This window comes from Trichosurus vulpecula, chromosome 1, assembly GCF_011100635.1.
Source record: "Trichosurus vulpecula isolate mTriVul1 chromosome 1, mTriVul1.pri, whole genome shotgun sequence".
In the NCBI taxonomy this organism is placed as follows: Eukaryota; Metazoa; Chordata; class Mammalia; order Diprotodontia; family Phalangeridae; genus Trichosurus; species Trichosurus vulpecula.
Genome location: NC_050573.1, coordinates 284,343,300 through 284,361,665, shown reverse-complemented (window position 1 = coordinate 284,361,665; position 18,366 = coordinate 284,343,300). Strand labels below are relative to the sequence as shown.

Below are 18,366 nucleotides of genomic sequence, written 5' to 3'. Positions count from 1 at the left end.
TATTCCTATGTTAGCTATTCCAGCATGTTGTTTAAGTTATGCATTAATTCATTCATCAAAAATGATTTACTGAGCTCCTAACATTTAAGAGAATGTTTGAGGTAGTGATGAATAAAACAGAATGTCGACCCTTGTGCTCAGAGACTATCAGGAAAGATACAATAGCACAAAAAAAACCCTATGATACAAGTCCAAGTGCCATAAGAGTGATAAATAAGTAAACAAAAACAAAAAGAACAAATTACAAAGATTTCAAAAGATGTATACCCACTAGCTTACCAGGTTAAAATGCATTACCCATCGCATTTCAATGAATAAAAAGCATGAGGAGACAATAACACAGTAATTAGAGAGCTGGCCAGGAAAACCTAGTTTAAAATCCTGGGTTTAAATACTACTTTCTTAATCTCTCAGAGCTCCTGCCAAAGTCTAGAAATTACAGAGAAGTGGCTGGCCTGTATTTGTAGAGGGAGTTTCCTCACCAAAGAATTCCCTATACCAGAGAAATCCGTGGTCCATTGCACAATCCTATCCCCATAACAAAGACCTAAATCTCAGAGAATTACTGTGAAGCTCAAATGAAATAATAGCTATATAGCATCATTAGGGTCATTATTATTATAAGAATGAGATAATGAGTGGACATATTTTCAACTACAGGAAAGAGTTTTGAGCCAGAAATATCGTATGGTACCATTCCCAAAATATTCATTATCTTTTCTTTTATTACTACAACATGAACTTGAAACATTCAGACACTCAGATTCAAATATGATATCAATAAACCTGCTTAATTGTAGATACAACCAAATATTTTATCATGATAAGTAGTACCACTCCTACTCTTATTTTTTTCAAAGGGCTCTGTTGAGTAGTTATTTTAATCCAAGCAAAGGGTTATTTAATTTCAGGAATTAGTAATTGTATTAACTTGTATAGCTTTTCTATTTCACTCTTCTCTGTCTGCTTTTGAAAATAGGAAGTAGAACAACTTACTCCCTTGGTTTTGTGCTCACAAGAACTCTGAGAGGCTTTTTGCTGTTTAAACATGATTTCAAGAAGCAATCCACTTCATTGAAAGGTCTCATAAAAACTAGATCACCATTAATGGCAAAAATCTTCTTCCCAACTTCCATTCCAGCCATCTAAGAGAGAAACAAGAAAGGGGGGAGGGGAATCTAATTATACTTGAAATAAATTTATTTTTGTTTATTGAAAAATACATTAAAACTGAAATAGAATACCGTAAACACATTTTGGAGTTCTTGTATATTTGCACACATTCAAAAAAAAAAAAAGACAATGTGACATGATGGAAAGAATCCTAGAATCAGAGGCAGAAAATCTGGGTTTGAAGCATGGTTCTGACATTCCTCAGCTGTGTGATTATTCAATTGTGTTTTTAAAAGTATCAAGTACTAAATATATATCTGTCATATATATATACATATATGTAATATATATATGTGTGTGTGTGTATGTGTGTGTGTGTGTGTGTGTATAACTATGTATGGGGAATGCAAATAGACAAACATGAAAGCCCCTGCCCTCAAGGAGCTTATGTTCTTGGTTAAGTCACAGGATCATAACACAGAGCTAGAGCTGGTAGGGACTTCAGATGGGATGCCCCCTCAATTTGCCCCCTCACACTCTAAGAAATTTATATGAAAGGAAGAATCAATTTCACAACCAGATAGAGACTCTGAGGGTGTGAAAGGAGAATTTGCACACAGTGCAAAGGTATTTCCAACATTGGGTTGAAGTTCCTCTATCCCCTGCTCTCTGTTGATTCAGCCCATTCTGATATCATTCCTGGTATCTAACTAAAGAAAATAGAGAGAAAGAAGAAAGCAGGTCTGAAAGGCTTAGAGAACTGTCACCCACCCTTCTCAACCAGCTGGCATATGAAGAACATAAAATCTTGTGTTAAAAAGCCCACATATACCAAGTGGAAAATGAGTTTATTGTATCCTCATTAGTCAAAATGGAATTTATCATTTAGACTTCAGTCTATAATTTAAAGTTCTTCATACTCTGAATCCACTCAAATTCAGGTTAGGCTCCTAATATGTTTTAAGGCATAAGACAAAATAGTACCTGCTTTCAAATCACTTATAATGTACTAGGAGATACACATTTTTTTAAAATGCATTATAATTTGAAGAGTAAGAGACCACTAATAATTAGGAGGATAAGGATTAACATCCTAAAGGAAACCACACCAAATATCAGTCTTGATAAAGTTAAGGATTCTAAGAGGTTCCAGTAAGGAAGGATTGCATTCCAGATACATAGAACTGCTTATTTAAAGGCATGGGTAAAGGGGAAAGGAATGCCATGTTTGGAAAATCCCTGCTCCTAGATATATATAAACTTCTGCTTCTTATCATCAGCCCCCACTCATCCTATATGCGTATGTAGAATGATTTCTTGCATATTTCTTTTTTTAATAATTAAGATTTTTTATTTTTAGAATGCTCAGTTCCATATAATTTTGAGTTCCAGATTTTCTACCCCCCCTTCTCCCTCACCAAGATGGCAGGGAATTTGATATATCTTCTACTTATAACTTCGCATTGGACTTATTTACACAATAGTCAAGTTGTAAAGAAGAATTATGACCAATGGAATGAATGAGGAGAAAGAAGAAACAAAATCAAAAAAAAACCAAAAACAAACAAAAGAGAAAAAAAAACATAGAAAAATAAAGGGAGAGCAAACAGTGTGCCTCAATCTGCATTCATACTTCATAGCTCTTTCTCTGGATGTACATAGCTCTCTCCATCATGAGTCCTTTGGAGTTGTCCCTGGACCTTGCATTGCTGAGAAGAGCAAAGTCTATTAGGGTCTGTCATCACAGAATCCATATATCTGTGGTTGTGTATAATGTTCTCCTGGTTCTGCTCCCCTCGCTCAGCATTATATCATGTAGGTTTTTCCATTTTATTATGAAGTCCATATCATCCCCATTTCTTATCTCAAAATAATATTCCATTACCTTCATACGCCACAACTTGTTCAGCCATTCCCCAATTGGTGGGAATCCCCTTGATTTCCAATTCTTTGCTACTACAAAAAGAGCCACTATAAATATTTTTGTTCATATGGGTCCTTTTCCCACTTGTGTGATCTCTTTGGGATACAACACTAGAAGTGGTATTGCTGGGTCAAAGGGTATGAACATTTTTATAGCCCTTTGGGCACAGTTCCAAATTGCTCTCCAGAATGGCTTGATCAGTTCAAAACTCTACCAGCAATGTAACAGTGTTCCAATTTTCCCACATCCTCATCCAGCATTTATGATTTTCCTGTTTTGTCATGTTGGCCAATCTGATAGGAGAGATATGGTACCTAAGAGTTGTTTTGATTTGCATTTCTCTAATCAGTAGTGATTTTGAGCATTTTTTCATATGACTATAGGTATCTTTAATTTCTTCCTCTGAAAACTGTCTGTTCATATCTTTTGACCATTTCTCAATTGGGGAATGACTTGTATTCCTATAAATTTGACTCAGTTCCCAGTACATTTTAGAAATGAGGCCTTTATCAGAGACACTGGTTGTAAAGATTTTCTCCCAATTTTCTGCTTCCCTCCTAATCTTTGTTGCATTGGCTTTTTTTATACAAAAACATTTCAATTTAATATAATCAAAATTATCCATTTTGCATTTTGTAATGCTCGCTATCTCTTGTTTTGTCATGAATTCTTTGCTTTTCCATAAATCTGATAGGTAAACTATTCCTTGCTTTCCCAAACTGCTTATAGTATCAGACTTTATTCCTAAATTATGAACCCGTTTTGACTTTATTTTGGTATATGGTGTAAGATATTGGTCTATACCCCATTTCTGCCACACCATTTTCCAATTTTCCCAGCAGTTTTTGTGAAATAGTGAGTTCTTAGCCCAGAAGCTGGATTCTTTGGGTTTATCAAAGAGTAAATTGCTATAGTTGCTGACTACTGCAACTTGTGTACCTAACCTATTCCACTGATCCACCACTCTGTTTCTTAGCCAGCACCAGGTAGTTTTGATGACTGCTGCTTTATAGTACAGTTTAATATCTGGTATGGCTAGGCCACCTTCCCTAGCATTTCTCTTCATCAATACTGTAGATATTCTAGACCTCTTGTTCTTCCAGATGAATTTTGTTATTATTTTATCCAGCTCTGTAAAATAATTTTTGGTAGTTCAATTGGTGTGGCACTGAATAAATAAATTAATTTAGGTAAAATTGTCATTTTTATTATATTAGCTCAGCCGAACCATGAGCAACTGATATTTTTCCATTTATTTAGATCTGACTTTATTCACGTGAAAAGTGTTTCATAATTATGCTCATATAAGCCCTGGGTTTGTCTTGCAGATAGACTCGCAAATATTTTATAGTGTCTACAGTAACTTTGAACTGAATTTCTCTTTCTATCTCTTGCTGTTGGGCCTTGTTAGTAATGTATAGGAATGCTGAGGATTTATGTGGGTTTATTTGATATCCTGCAGCTTTGCTAAAGTTGTTTATTATTTCAAATAGTTTTTTATTTGATTCTCTAGGATTCTCTAAATAAATCATCGTCATATCATCTGCAAAAAGTGATAATTTAGTTTCTTCTTTGCTGACTCTAATTCCTTCAATTTCTTTTCCTTCCCTTATTGCTACAGCTATCGTTAGTACCAAATTGAATAGTAGGGGTGATAATGGACATCCTTGTTTCACCCCTGATCTTACTGGGAATGCATCTAGCTTATCCCCATTACAAATAATGCTTGTTGATGGTTTTAGGTAGATACTCCATTTATCTTGCATATTTCTATGCATATATAGGTGATTTCTTGTTTAAGGGTAGGGTTGTACTGACTATTTCACCCTCTTAAAATCAGTTAACTTTGTTAGGTTAGAACACTGATTGAACTAATCAATCAGAGCTGTGTACAATTGAACAGGGCCTATACATCTTGCAATAAGCAGTCATTGTGTAAGAAAACAGGTCACATTCTAAGAAATTTATATAAAAGGAAGGATCTATTTCAGAACTAGTTAGAGACTCTGAGGGTCTGGAAACTGAGAGGCTGGAGTAAACCTGGCATTCCAGCATACTTCAGAGAAACAATGGTAGAAGTGAGCTTTAACAAAAATAGAGATATTGAGAAGAGTCATCTATAAACTATAGGTCTCTTGGAAAAGAAGATTCAAGTTCAGGGAAGTCCCTAGAAAGGATTGGCTTTTTCCACAACTTTCCTTCCCACTATTGCTTGTACAATATTTACTTATCCAAACATTTCCAATAGACTGAAATTTGCCTCAACATCAAAGAGACTAGAAGTTACCTAGAGATCGCATATATGTGTAAATTTAAGCAAACATCTCAATCTCTGTTAGGAATTTTTCTAATGTGAAATTTTTCTAACTTTCTAACTTGAAAAGTATGATTAAGCTCATCACTTTTTCATCTAAAATACATTCCATAAAACCAAAAAAGAATGAACTCAGACCAGAAGGACTATCATACTTTGTATCTAGACTTAAAGAATCCATTTGGTATAACAGGTTCTTATACTTGTCATACCTTTGCTTAGCTACTTTCCCACCTCTACTTTCAAACATGATAGTCTGTCTCCTCCTCTACATAAATCTAAATCTATTTTCTAAAATCAATTTAAGATTTTTTTTACTTTTTTTAAAGTGAGGTAGAAGTACTAGGTGGCACAGGGGATAGAGTGCTGGGCCTAGAATCAGGAAGACTCATCTTTCTGAGTTCAAATCCAGCTTCAGACTGACTAACTGTGTGACCCTGGGCAAGTCATGTAACCCTGTTGGTCTCAGTTTCCTCATCTGTAAAATGAGCTGGAGAAGAAAATGACAAACCACTCCAAGAAAACCCCAAATGGGGTTACGAAGAATCAGATATGACTGAAATAAAAAACAACAACAACAACAACAACAAAGGGGTGCTATAGGTGAGAAATGTTAAGTGTACTTTCAGAGGAGGTCAACGTATGTGAGTTTTACTTAACTGTTTTACTTTATTCTAAAGACTTCTGAGGAAGTAAGAATCTACAAAGCATATAATGTAAAAACAAAACATATCAATAGCTTAAAAAATTTAAAGTCCACCTTTGTCATGAAACCTTCCCTGAATACCCCAGTGTCAAATTATCTCTCCTTATGATGAACCCTTTGTGCACTGACCACTAATAAACTATAATACAGTTAATAATTTCAGGGAAGGACAAATGGAGAGGAGGAGGCGAAATAATACCAGTAAGTTTATTGACTTCTGTGGCATTTAATTAAATTCTAAAAGTCTGCCTATTCATTTGTTTCATTTATGCAAACATTATCTTCCTATCAAGACTGTAAGCCTCTAAAGGACAGAATCCACTTCTCATATTTCTAGAGACTAAAGGCCAAGCTATGTTTTAGGCACTGACTAATCAGTGATAAATTATTATTTATTAGAGTAATTTACAATTGCTTCTTTTCTACCTCACTTTAGAGAAATTCTTTGGGTTCTCTCTTTCGGGCTGTGAAAAGAACATAGGTATCAGCTTAAGAGGAACCGTAGTCAGGAACAGGAGAGGAAGAAAGTTTTTAATCTCTGCTAATATGTTATCATATCCTTTATGGTCCTAAAGTACATATAATCCCAAGCAACATCTTTCACTGTCTGTGTTTTCTATCCTGATCCAAAATTAAATAGCTATGAAAGTTGTGTTAACTCTTTCAGGCCACCAGAGGACCGAATTAGGATAGTAAAATGGTTTCTGCAAACAGCAACTTACAAATCTGAGTACATGAGCTAGGTAGACAGACTAAGAAACTGTGGTTTAGCAGATTTTATCACTGGGAAAAAAACTCTACTAATCCATAATAGTTTCCCCTGAATATAGTAATATGTGAAATAAAAGAGTAAACTGAAAAAGTATACTCCAGAAAGTTAAGTAACTGAATTATAAAACTGAACAAATCCAAGTTTTATATAAAATCCAACCCCGCTCACACTAATTGATTCAACAGAGGCAAGGCTAGAAGAGGTTGTCTAATTGAACAAGCTCTGCTAGAGAACATTTTATTAAAGATATATCCAGAAGGACTCGTTTTAGAAAGATTTCCTATGGAAAAGAATATTTTCCCCAGAGGCTGTGGGAGGCAAATGCAAATAATGTTTTTTCCCCCTGACTGGATCACTTATAACAAGTATTAATAAAATAGATATGTAGTTTGATAGAAAGCTCTGTGTATACAATTTTGGGTTGAATATATATGTGTTATGAGGGGACAAGGAAAAATCTGGAATAATACAAAGTACAGGAAAGTAGATATTATTAGTGTAATCGGAGTCCATTGTCCTGTGACTACTCTGAGCTGTCTAGAATAGAACTCTTATTTCTATCAGTAAATAGCTGAAATTTTTGTGCTATTACAATTGCTGGATTTTTGGATATAATAATAGCATTTTGGAATTTTGAAATAAATTGGTACAATTTCCTAACAATAAGAGTTATCTAAAAGCAGAATGAGTTGCTTCAGGAAGTAATGGGTTCCTTCTCACTAGGTTTTCAATTATGATGACCACTTTGTCATCAGCGTTATTTGCAGAATTCTTGGTCGTGTATGAATTGGGCCAGATGGCCTCTGAGGTCTCATTCAACTTTGAAATTCTATAATTTAGCATAGTGTCTAAAAGGAAATTAGATTCAATATCAAATCCTACCCCACATTTTTCTTCCTCTATGGAAGTATAAATGGTAGAGGATTTATTTGGTGATTTTCCATCTTAAATTCTGATTGCTGTTGAAAATAAAGTAAGTCTTCCACAGGAGATTTCTGAATATAAAATATATAGTATAAGTTTAGGATGTATTTCCTCACAAGGTTTATGAGGAAAGAGCATGGATTGCCCAGTGCAAATCCATCACCACTAATAGAAATTACAACCCCTAGCAAAAACCTTATTAACTGGGATCACTAGTATTATCTTCACATAGGAAAGAAAACATGTTGCCATCTTGTTGCCTATGGTCAGAATAGGAAGTTGTATTGAATGTACAAGAAAAAGAGAGAAATTATACAACCACAAGTACTGTGTAATCAAAATGAGAAGCTAAATCATATATATGTAAGGTGACATGACAACACTTAGAAGAAGCAATATTTCTGCAAGAAAAATGTCATAAACTATATATTGAACACATAAATGTTGACAGGAAATGAAGTGAAGGGATACTCATGGTATAATGGATTATTATTATTTGACCTCTATTACTATTATCTTCAATGGAGAAAATGTTCTTTTCTAAACAAAGCAGAGTTTCTTCTGTTCATATTCCACCCATTAAAATCAGAAAAATATACATTTAACTTGGAAATCAGCAACACTCTGAAAGTAGATAATGGAATGTGTAGCATATAAAAAATTCTCTGTTTAAATCAGTTAAATGGAATTTCTATCTCAAACATCTACTTTTCCCAGATCTAATTCAGAGCTTTCTAAAATAGTAATAATGACAAACCTTAAATGATGGTTTAGGGCGTGCAAAGGGCTTTTTACACAGGGATGTTCCAGAGCCAGCTTGAACCAGCTCACAAGAACCAAGTGTTAAATTTTGCATGTGAGCATTTACGCAGAAATAGACTGAGGTATGACAAATTAGGGCTTGATTTATCTTAATTTATTGTCCTGTTGATTGGCTATACTTAAGAAAGTATCAGTGATGCAGATTAAACTTCTGTCTCTTGAATTTTTTTTTCAGAAGAAACAAGTTCATTCACTAGCAAACCTCTGGCTTTATATGTATTATCTCACTCAATCATCACGACAACCCTGTGAATCAATGTTATTATTATGTCCATTTCACAGAAATGAAACTGAAGCTGAAAGAGTTTAACACGACTTGTCAGGGGACAGAAATCTAGAAAGTGTCCGATGCATGATTTGAATTCTGCTACTAGGTAAACATCTCCACTATGCCACCTAGGTACCCATCTGACATATTTCCCCTACTTAATGAATTTGTCTAATTCCAGACTGACCTTAGTTATTAGGAGTGCACTAGAAATGATAAATCAGTTACTAGGTCTCCTGGTATTGCAGGTCAGGTTATGATCTAAATAGAATTCCCAACACCATCTTCAAGACTCTACATCACTGGAGCAAGGCAGGAGGGAACTGAATTTGACGGATGTCCTGGAGGGCAAAGCCAGAGAAAAATTTTCTGCAATGTTCCTCTCTCCTTAATGAAAACACTTAAAGGACCTAGGATTTCCATTAATTTATGGGTGGTGATTTTGGGAATGAGATTGTAAACTGAAAGTCAAAAAACATTGTATCTAGGAAGAAACCACAACCAATGAATTAGCAACAATTTATTGACAACTTACCATAAATCAGGCACTGTGCTAAGTAACTGAGAAGCAAAGGCAAAAGGGAAACAGTGCCTGCCCTCAATGAGCTTAAATTCTAATGGGGAAGGCAACATCTACCTAAAAACATCTATGGGTAATATACAAATTGAATTAAAGATAGCTTGGAGGTAAGTATGGGAGGGTTCTCTACACTCCATGTTTTATAAACTCAACAAAAATCCTGCACACATTTTCTTTTAAGAAAACACCAGAATGTCTTACCTCTGCATTTGATCCTTTTTCCACCAATTTAATGATTGGTACTTTATTTTTATCTTCTAATCCAAAGCCATAGCTTCCCTCATTTGATTTAATCTGAAATGGGGATAAAAACTAGTGTTATTAAATCAGATGAAGCAAAAGGTAAAGCTCAAATAAGATGGTATAAAGTATATCAATACCAAACACTTTGCTATTACTTTCCCTTAGTATCTACTAGAGGGGAAAATCCATAGATCATATCCATCAACTTACCAATAATGATTTAGCAATAACATTTTCCACAACTTTTAAATCATGCTTCATAAGTCTATGCTTCATATTTGACCCTTCCATTTCTTCATCCGCAAAAAAACGAAAAAGTAGGGGTTCATCTTTGAATTCACTTTTTTCAAGAACTAAATAAAAAGATAAATTTATATTTTTAATAAATTAAAAGTAAATGGATACTATAAATCATTTGACACAAACTGAAAATGTTAATGACCTGGATTGTATGGTCCATAGAAAGGTTAAAGCTCTACTTACATTAATAAGAATATCTCTTTTCCCCAGAATACACAGCTCAAAAATATATTATTTAAGCTATTATCTAAGGGAGTATGATTTTCAAAAATTAGAAACACTTTCTAATTTTAACATCTTTGTCATTAGCAAAACTTGTTGCTCTCTAGATGACATCTGTAGCTAAACAGATTATAATATGGCATCCAAGAAAGTCATGAAATCCTGACATGAGAAACCTATTGAGAACATTACCATGCCCTTAACACATAATTATGTGTTTTGGAAGTTTAGTAAACATTCTTAGGATGTTTTTAAAGTCCTAAGTAACTATGAAAAAAATGTAAATGTGTTGCGTGCTGCCCTCAGATGTGTGTACAGTTCCCACTAAATTAAATATTTGGTTCAAAACTTCTAACTGGAATTATGTCCTCTGGGTTAAATGTGATTTTAGTTTTCCATGAACTTCCAGAACTTTGCTTTTCAAAAGCAAAAGTCTCAGATAACATTTGGAAAAAAAAATAACAATTTTATTCCTCTATTTCAGCTTCAATGTATTCAACAAGACCCCTAAGATTACCTGCCGATACAAGATGGAGTATACAATAAAGTTTGGGCCATATAGAGTATTCAAAAGTCATAACTATAAGCTTTAATTGCTTGTCAGATCTGTAAGTGCTTATTGATTAAGAAAAATGAAGCTAAGTTTGGTTGGACTACATAATTTATGTTCTATAGGATCTTGATAGACACTTTAAAAAAAGATTTACGCCTAAATATCTCATAATTTCTATTTTTAGTAATAGTCACCAAAAAAATGATAAAAGTTAAGCCAAAGGAAATGCTTTAAATCTAAAGCAGATGTGCGTGCACACACACACACACACACACACACACACACACACACACACACACATACACACACACACATACATACATGATACAATACGCATGTCTGCTTTTAAAAAATGGCCTATTTGTATAACAAACATTTTATGAAAAAAAAATATAAATACTATTATTTCCCAATTTTTCCACCACCAAACGTCTGTTTATAAAAAGCATTGAATGCAGTGTTTGGCATATAGAAAATGCTTAAAAATTCTTGTTAAGTATAATAATAGCTAACATTTATGTAGGACTTTGAGTTTTTCAAATCTTTTAAAAATACATCATTTTATATTTACAGGAACTCTAAGAGATAGGGGCCATGATTATCTCTATTTTACAGATGATGAAACTGAGGCAGAGAATAATTAAGTGACTTGTCCAGGTTCACCAAACTAGTCTAAGGCTAGATTTAAACTCAGATCTTCCTGATTCCAGGTCTAGGCCTCTGTCTACTGTGCTACCTAGTTGCTTTTAAATTGATTGATAAAATCAGGGCATGAGTCTGGATTGCTACATCTATAAAAACCTCTCTTTTACATACTAAAATTAAACATGTAAAAATCAAGGTATTAATGAAAAACATGCTATTCCCTAAAGGAGGAAATAAAAGTCACTAAGTTTTATTCCCTCATTAAAATGTCATCTCTGTGAAATCATAATTTCTTTTCTTTATCTTAAGTTTCCTAAAGGGCATGGATGGCATAATTTTTAACCCACTGCTCAGGGTCAATATTTGAAACAGAATACTCCACAACTTTGGGCTTGCCCTGGGTTTTCTTTTATAGTTCTTCCTCTTCAGTTAAGATTAGCAACTTTCTGGAAATACTTGGGTGAAAGTGGCAGACGCTTTTAAAATATAAAAACAAAAGATCTTCCTAGAGTCTCAGCTGCCTAAGCCATCCATTCTAGATGAATCAAATGCCAAAGGAATTATCTTGGTGAACAAAAGTTCAAACAGAGCAGACAAGAAAAGAAAGCAATCCTCTAACTCATAACCTCAAAGGAAAACAGCCCTTAAAAGCACACAGTAATATTTATTGAGAAGTATAACTGGATAACCGGCCAAGATGGCAAAGTAGCAGGAAGCAGTATAGTCCAGTTCCCCTGATAACTATTTCCATAAAGATCTCAGAATAGCATCAAACTGGAGAGTAATTGGAAATGTGAGGATAAACCACAATGGGTCATTTTTCCAACATAAGAGTGAACCTATGAGCAAATGACCAGGACAAAAGACAGGTGAGCCAAGATCATGGAAAAGACCAATGAAGCAAAAGGCCACAATTCTGTAAATCTGACATCAGGACATGAATTGGCAACACAGATAGAGCCTCTAGATGCAGGGACTATTTTGAGGTCATTCTAAGTCAGGAGAGGGGAGAAACAGGATAAGCAGGCAACACTCCTTCTCTAAAGCTACAGAACATTCTAGCTAGCTGATAGGGTTTCAGTTCTAGCAGCTATTTACTGGAGCCACACTCAAGGGCAAGTCTATATCTGTATACTTAAACCCAGACTAGAGTCTTGAGCCTAGACAGCCCAGGAGGACAGCAATCAAATTGTATCCTTGATCAGATCACACAAGAGTGGGTAGAAAGTTTGTGATTCTCTAGCCCAAGCCACCCTTGTGATTGTTGAAGAACAAAATACGCAATACCTGGCAGGACACCATCTACTAGAGGCCAGGACCATACAAGGTCATCACAGCTCTGGCAGAAGTATACAGAGCATAGCCCTAACACAAACTCCTGATCAATGAACTAAGGCTCCCAGAACGGGTAAGCAAATAAAGAGCTATTGTGAAATGAGGGATACCAGAAGAGGAGACTACTCCAATACACACATAAGCAAAGCTTCAAAGGGGAAAACAAACAAACAAACAAAAAAACATAGCTTGGACACAAGACCAACTAGAATTCCTAAAAGAAATGAAGCAGGAAAAAGTATATCATTTCCCCAAAAAATTCTAAGTAGTTTCTTAAAGCTTCAATAAAATTTCAACCTGAGGTAGTCTGATAACATTTTTAAAGGGAGATTGTAATGATTGATAAATTAATCATCATTTAGGAAAACCATTTGTAGTATTAATCTGATCAAAGATCTTCCCCACCCATTCAATAGGGCTCAGGTGGACCTAGGTGGGAAAGCCTGATTATATCTTTGTTTGTAACTAGGCCTAAAGTCCCTACTTACTAGGTGCTAAGCAGATGTGGGCCTGAAGTCCTCAGAGCCCTAAGGGGAGTTGCATAAACCAGAACCAATGGTAAGTGAGCTGAGTTCTAGTCACTCAGATGACAGCTAGGACTGTATAAAAAGAGAGCACAGAACTGGGAGCTGCAGAGCAGAGGCGGGCAGGATTCAGAAGCAGAGAGCCAGCATGAAGAGTGCAGAGCAGAGAGTGCTGAACAAGACAGAGTTGTGGAGATCAAGAAACTCAGAGTCAGCAGAGCTGCAGGAGAGAGTGCTGAGCAGAGAGTTAGGATTCTTGAGTGATCCTTTATAGGAAGGCCCTAGCAGCAGAAGTTACAAGTATGGTTTGGTTCCTTGCTATAACATTTTGTTATAATTTCTTTTTTACTACAGTGAGGTAGGCTTATCGGTTTTAGAATATTATTGCTTCAATATCAAATTGGGGGCATTGGTCCTTGGATCTGATCCTCTGGAATCTAAATAAATGTTATACTTCCTTTGCCTTCTACCTTGAGAATTTCTTACACTCTGCGATTCAAACCACTCAGGGATGTCCATGGCCCTCTCCAAGGTCAGAAATTTTGCCTTACTGCTATACCATTAATTTGGATTAATTTTTTAAAAAACCACTTGTCATTTTCACTGCGATAGAAGAATTATTTGTAGGCTCAAACCTGAATATGTTAACATGCTATAGATGGCAGAATTATTAGGAAGGGATGGAAGACTGAGGTGATAGTAGCAATTATAAGGAAATAGGGAAGGCAATTGTCATGAGCTTAAATGCTGAATACTGCACTTAAAGAAAAATCAGAAGGTTCATTTCTTGGCTCTACTGCTTAAAAGCTATTTTTATTACCATTGACAAGGCTTTTAATCTGTTCAAGCCTCTGCTTATTTTCAAAATGAAAACAAAATTTGCATTACCTACTACCCTAAAAGCACTTTGTAAAATATGAAGAGCCATATAAATGTTATCATTATAATGTCGTTATTATTGGTATTATTATGTCATGTGGCAACATTACCATTCTTTTACAGCAATGCATTTATGGAGTGCCTTACACTGGCTACACTTTTACTCTGGCCCTGCTCTGAATTTCTTCTTCATCTGAGGAGAAAACTAGAACATCCTGATGTTTCCATTGTTAGTAAGGAATTGGTTCTCACCAGACAATAAAACAATAGAATAAGCATGTGAACTTCGAGAAGAAAAACTCTTACCATGGTGCATGAATCCATTGTCACAAAGACCTACGCCAAAGATCATTGCCTCTTCTCTGGTCCGGCAATCCCCCTATTATCCACAAAAGCAAGGCACAATTAAATTAATGAGAATAGAAATGTTGGCTACACCCTTTCCCATGTGTCTAATTCCCATTAACATGCTCCAATAAAAAATCATTTACAGATTGTGGCATACAGTTTGACCACTATCCCTCAGAGTATTTTCCTCTTAAAAAATTGTCAAATGGTCATTAAAACCTTTTCTTTCAGCATAAAATTACCAAACACTTCTTGAGAAATAAAATGAACCTGTACATTAATTACAAAAATTAAATGAATAAATAATCATATTACACAAATATTCTAAATTTAACATCTGCTGATTTTGACAGTAGTAAAAAAAAACAAAGAACAAAGTAACAAAGGAGGTTGTCATTATCATGACCAAGAAATATTTATTAAGCACCCATCTTCAATGTGTAAAATGTGTACAAAGAAAATTTCACAGATGTGGGCCCTGCCTTCTAGTAATGTTATAAGGTTACACAAGCTCTTATGTTCTGTGTAACAGTCTATTCAAAGAGTATTACACAGATGGGAACCTTGCCTTCCAGAAAGTCACATACAGTCCTAATTCTATAATCCTATGATATGAACCTATGAACATTAAAAAGCTAAGTCCCCGTCTTCTCTATGAAACACTGTACAAATGGGACAACAAAGATGTTCCAGGAACTTAAAAAGGCTATGAAACTTTCCTCCCGAGAATTCTTTTAAAACATGCAAATTTTTGTCTTTGAGGATACTTGAATAATAGGTCAGCCTTAATGTAGGGGTAGGCTAAAACTTTTTCAAGTTTTCTTTTTCCATCAGTCTCAAAAGTTTAGGAGTCAATCAATAATCTTCATAGGGGAATTACTAGAATATACTCTAAGCTATACTTTCTGAATCCAGCCTTTCATCCCCCGCGTCTTATGAACATCAATGGCAAAGCAATCTTTCTCAAATTTTGCTTTCAGCAGGTCATTCCCCTGCTCAGAAATATTCTACTTCTTCCAACTTCCAAATGCAACAAATAGAAATGGGCTTTTCAAACTCTTTGGAATCTTGCCCCAACCCACCTACCCAAAGTTATTTCCCACTACTTCTTCCTACAATAATCAGGCTTTTCTTTTCATTATCCTATAAACAGGTTATGCTGTCTGTGTTTCCCTTAAAAGACATTTTTCATTTGCCTACCCAAGACACACACATATATTCATATATGTATAATTTTATACAAAGTCATCTACAATAATAGTATTTTGTGTAGTTATGTAATTTATAACTCTTGTCACTGTCATACCTATACCATCCAATAAAATAGTGCTGACTCTCCAAACTTTGCCACTATGCTTCAACTGTGTTCTCCCTCTGTCCTTTTGGCTCCCTTCTCCTATTTGTAACTTTCCTTTTGCCCTAAAAAATATACGACCATGCTCCCATGCCAGTACCAAAACAAGAAGGAAACAATCCCTTCCCTCAAGGAGCTTATAGCTTATCTAATACAACAGTTTTTATTATCTTCATTTTACAGATTGGGCAAGTGAGGCTCAGAAGTTGAACACAGGTCTCCCCTGACTCTAAGACCAGTGCTCTTTCTACTATACCAGACTATGTCTTAATTATTACTTCTATATGGAAGATTGCAAAATCTACCTATGTGCTGCTAATTACTCCAATCGTACAGTTCCAACTGCCTTCATCCTCAATTGTCAATAAACATTTATTATGTGTCTACAATGTGCCAGGCAGGTCACCAGAATGTCCTAGTGGTAGCTCAAACCTACTTCTACCCTAAATCTACCATTTCTTTCAAACATTTCAGTTTCTAATGAAGGCACTAACATCCTCCCAACTACCAAGACTTAAAACCTCCACAGTAGTGCTTTTTGCCCAATAGCTAGCATTTCTATAGTACTTTAAAGTTTGCAAAGAACTTTGCATAAATTATCTCAACTGATCATCACAACAAATCTGTGAGGTAGGTATAGTTTTGTAAATAAGAAAACTAAGGCTGACTTGCCCAGGAGTCACAAACCTAGAAAGTATCTGGGGCAGTATTAAACTTAGGTCTTTCTGAGTCAGTCTTTTTTTTTTTTTAATCTTGCAGTCCTTTTATTTGAGGGAGTAAGGCCTGGCAATTGGGGTTTAGTGACTTGCCCAAGGTCACACAGCTAGTAAGTGTGTCAAGTGTATGGGGCTGGATTTGAACTCAGGTCCTTCTGACTCCAAGTCAAGTCTTACACTCTAGTCACTGCACCACCTAGCTGCCTGATAATTTTTCTCAACCAGCTTCCAATCAGTTTCCAAATCCTATTGATTCTACTTTCATTACATCTCTCCCATTCTTGCCCATCTCTCCATTTACAATGCCAAGATTCAAGTTCAGCTCCTCAGTAATGCTTACCTAAAGTTTTAATAGCCTCGATATTGGTCTCCCTACCTCCTCTCTTTTCCTTCTCCAATTCATCTACAACTACCAAAATAATTTTCAAAAGCAGAGTTGACCATGCCCCTTGACCCAAAATCTTTAGTGGCTTGCTAGTCTATCTATAATAAAATGCAGACTCAATCTGGCACTCAAAGCCTTCAACAATTTGACTACAAGCTTCCTTTCCAATCATTGTCCATATTACTTTTCTTCACTTACTGATATGATCGATCTGAACCAGCTATTCTCCAAACTCAATATGCTATCTCCTACCTGTCTGCTGAGAGCTGGAAGGGGCCTTAGAGGTTACCTAGTCAAAACAATATTCCTTTCCCCAATTAGCCAAATAGCTGCTTGTCTAGCCTTTGCTTAAAGACTTCTGCTGGGAAAGAACCAATCAAATCCCAAGGCAGTCCATGCACAGTTCTAATTGTGAGAAAGTTTTACCTTATATAAAGTTTAAATCTTTTCCTCTGCAAGTTCCCTGTTGCTCTTACTTGTGTCCTTTGCAGTCAAGCAAGAACTTGCCTTATCTATCCTCCACATGACAACCCTTCAAACACTTTAAGATAGCTATAATGGAGCCTCGTCTTTCTCATCCCCAAAATGAGATGTAGCCTCCCCTCCAGTCACACTTCTAGGAATCTATCATTGAAGCTATAATCCTCTCATACAAGTACAACTTCAGATAAGAATTAGCCTTTTACAAACTCAGAAGAATACAAAATACCATTTCATAATTCTCCAATAGATCTATGATTTCATTGATGTGGGTTTCCCCACTGAAGATGCAGATGACAATCCATCTATGCCTGCTAATTGTATGCAACACTTAATGCAGCCCTCCTACAAATCCAACATAGGGAGTTCATCCAGTGTGCCAGGAACATCTCTCTCAATCTCTTGAAATCAGGGATTTTACACCAAGGGACATAAGGTTGCTTAACAGTTATTCTTCCACCCTTGCTCTGAGACTAGTCCATTTTTTTTACTCTGGTAAAAATGCATTTCTCTGATAATTGTTATATAAAATCAGAATGAAAGAAAATGATAATACTAGGTAAAACTACAAATGGTTTTTGAAAGCATTTTAGAAAACTTTGGAAATATAAGCTTTTATTTTTACATCTTCAAGACATCTTGTTATATTTTGCCAAAAAGTATTAGCTTCTTGGTTTGTATTTTAATAACAAAGTATCCTCCTATCATTATCAGCCAATTTATTCCAGATCATTTCATCAGGATCTCTCCCTTCTACTCATCAAACTCTACCTAGTAATATACCTATATACATGTATGTATATTATATCTTCTTTCGTATAAATTCCTTTGAGGGTTCCTATTTTCTGCTTTTTTATTCTCAGTAACTAATACACTGCCTTGAATGTGATAGGCATTCAATAAATATGTATTGAATTATTTCATTAATTATAAAAAAGAAAAAGTTATGTGCTTCTCAT

At 35.3% G+C, this 18,366-nt stretch overlaps 1 protein-coding gene across 1 annotated transcript in view; it reads right to left on the bottom strand.

The window, feature by feature from the left end:
* The window catches only part of PREX2 (phosphatidylinositol-3,4,5-trisphosphate dependent Rac exchange factor 2), a 422,543-nt gene that overhangs the window by 207,784 nt on the left and 196,393 nt on the right, over positions 1-18,366 (bottom strand). Inside the window, exons 15-18 of the mRNA XM_036740899.1 lie at positions 14,431-14,503; positions 9,877-10,019; positions 9,625-9,717; positions 997-1,145 (exon numbers count right to left, since the gene is read on the bottom strand). Coding sequence (XP_036596794.1) covers positions 997-1,145; positions 9,625-9,717; positions 9,877-10,019; positions 14,431-14,503 — 458 coding nt within the window. The remainder of the gene's footprint in view (positions 1-996; positions 1,146-9,624; positions 9,718-9,876; positions 10,020-14,430; positions 14,504-18,366) is intronic.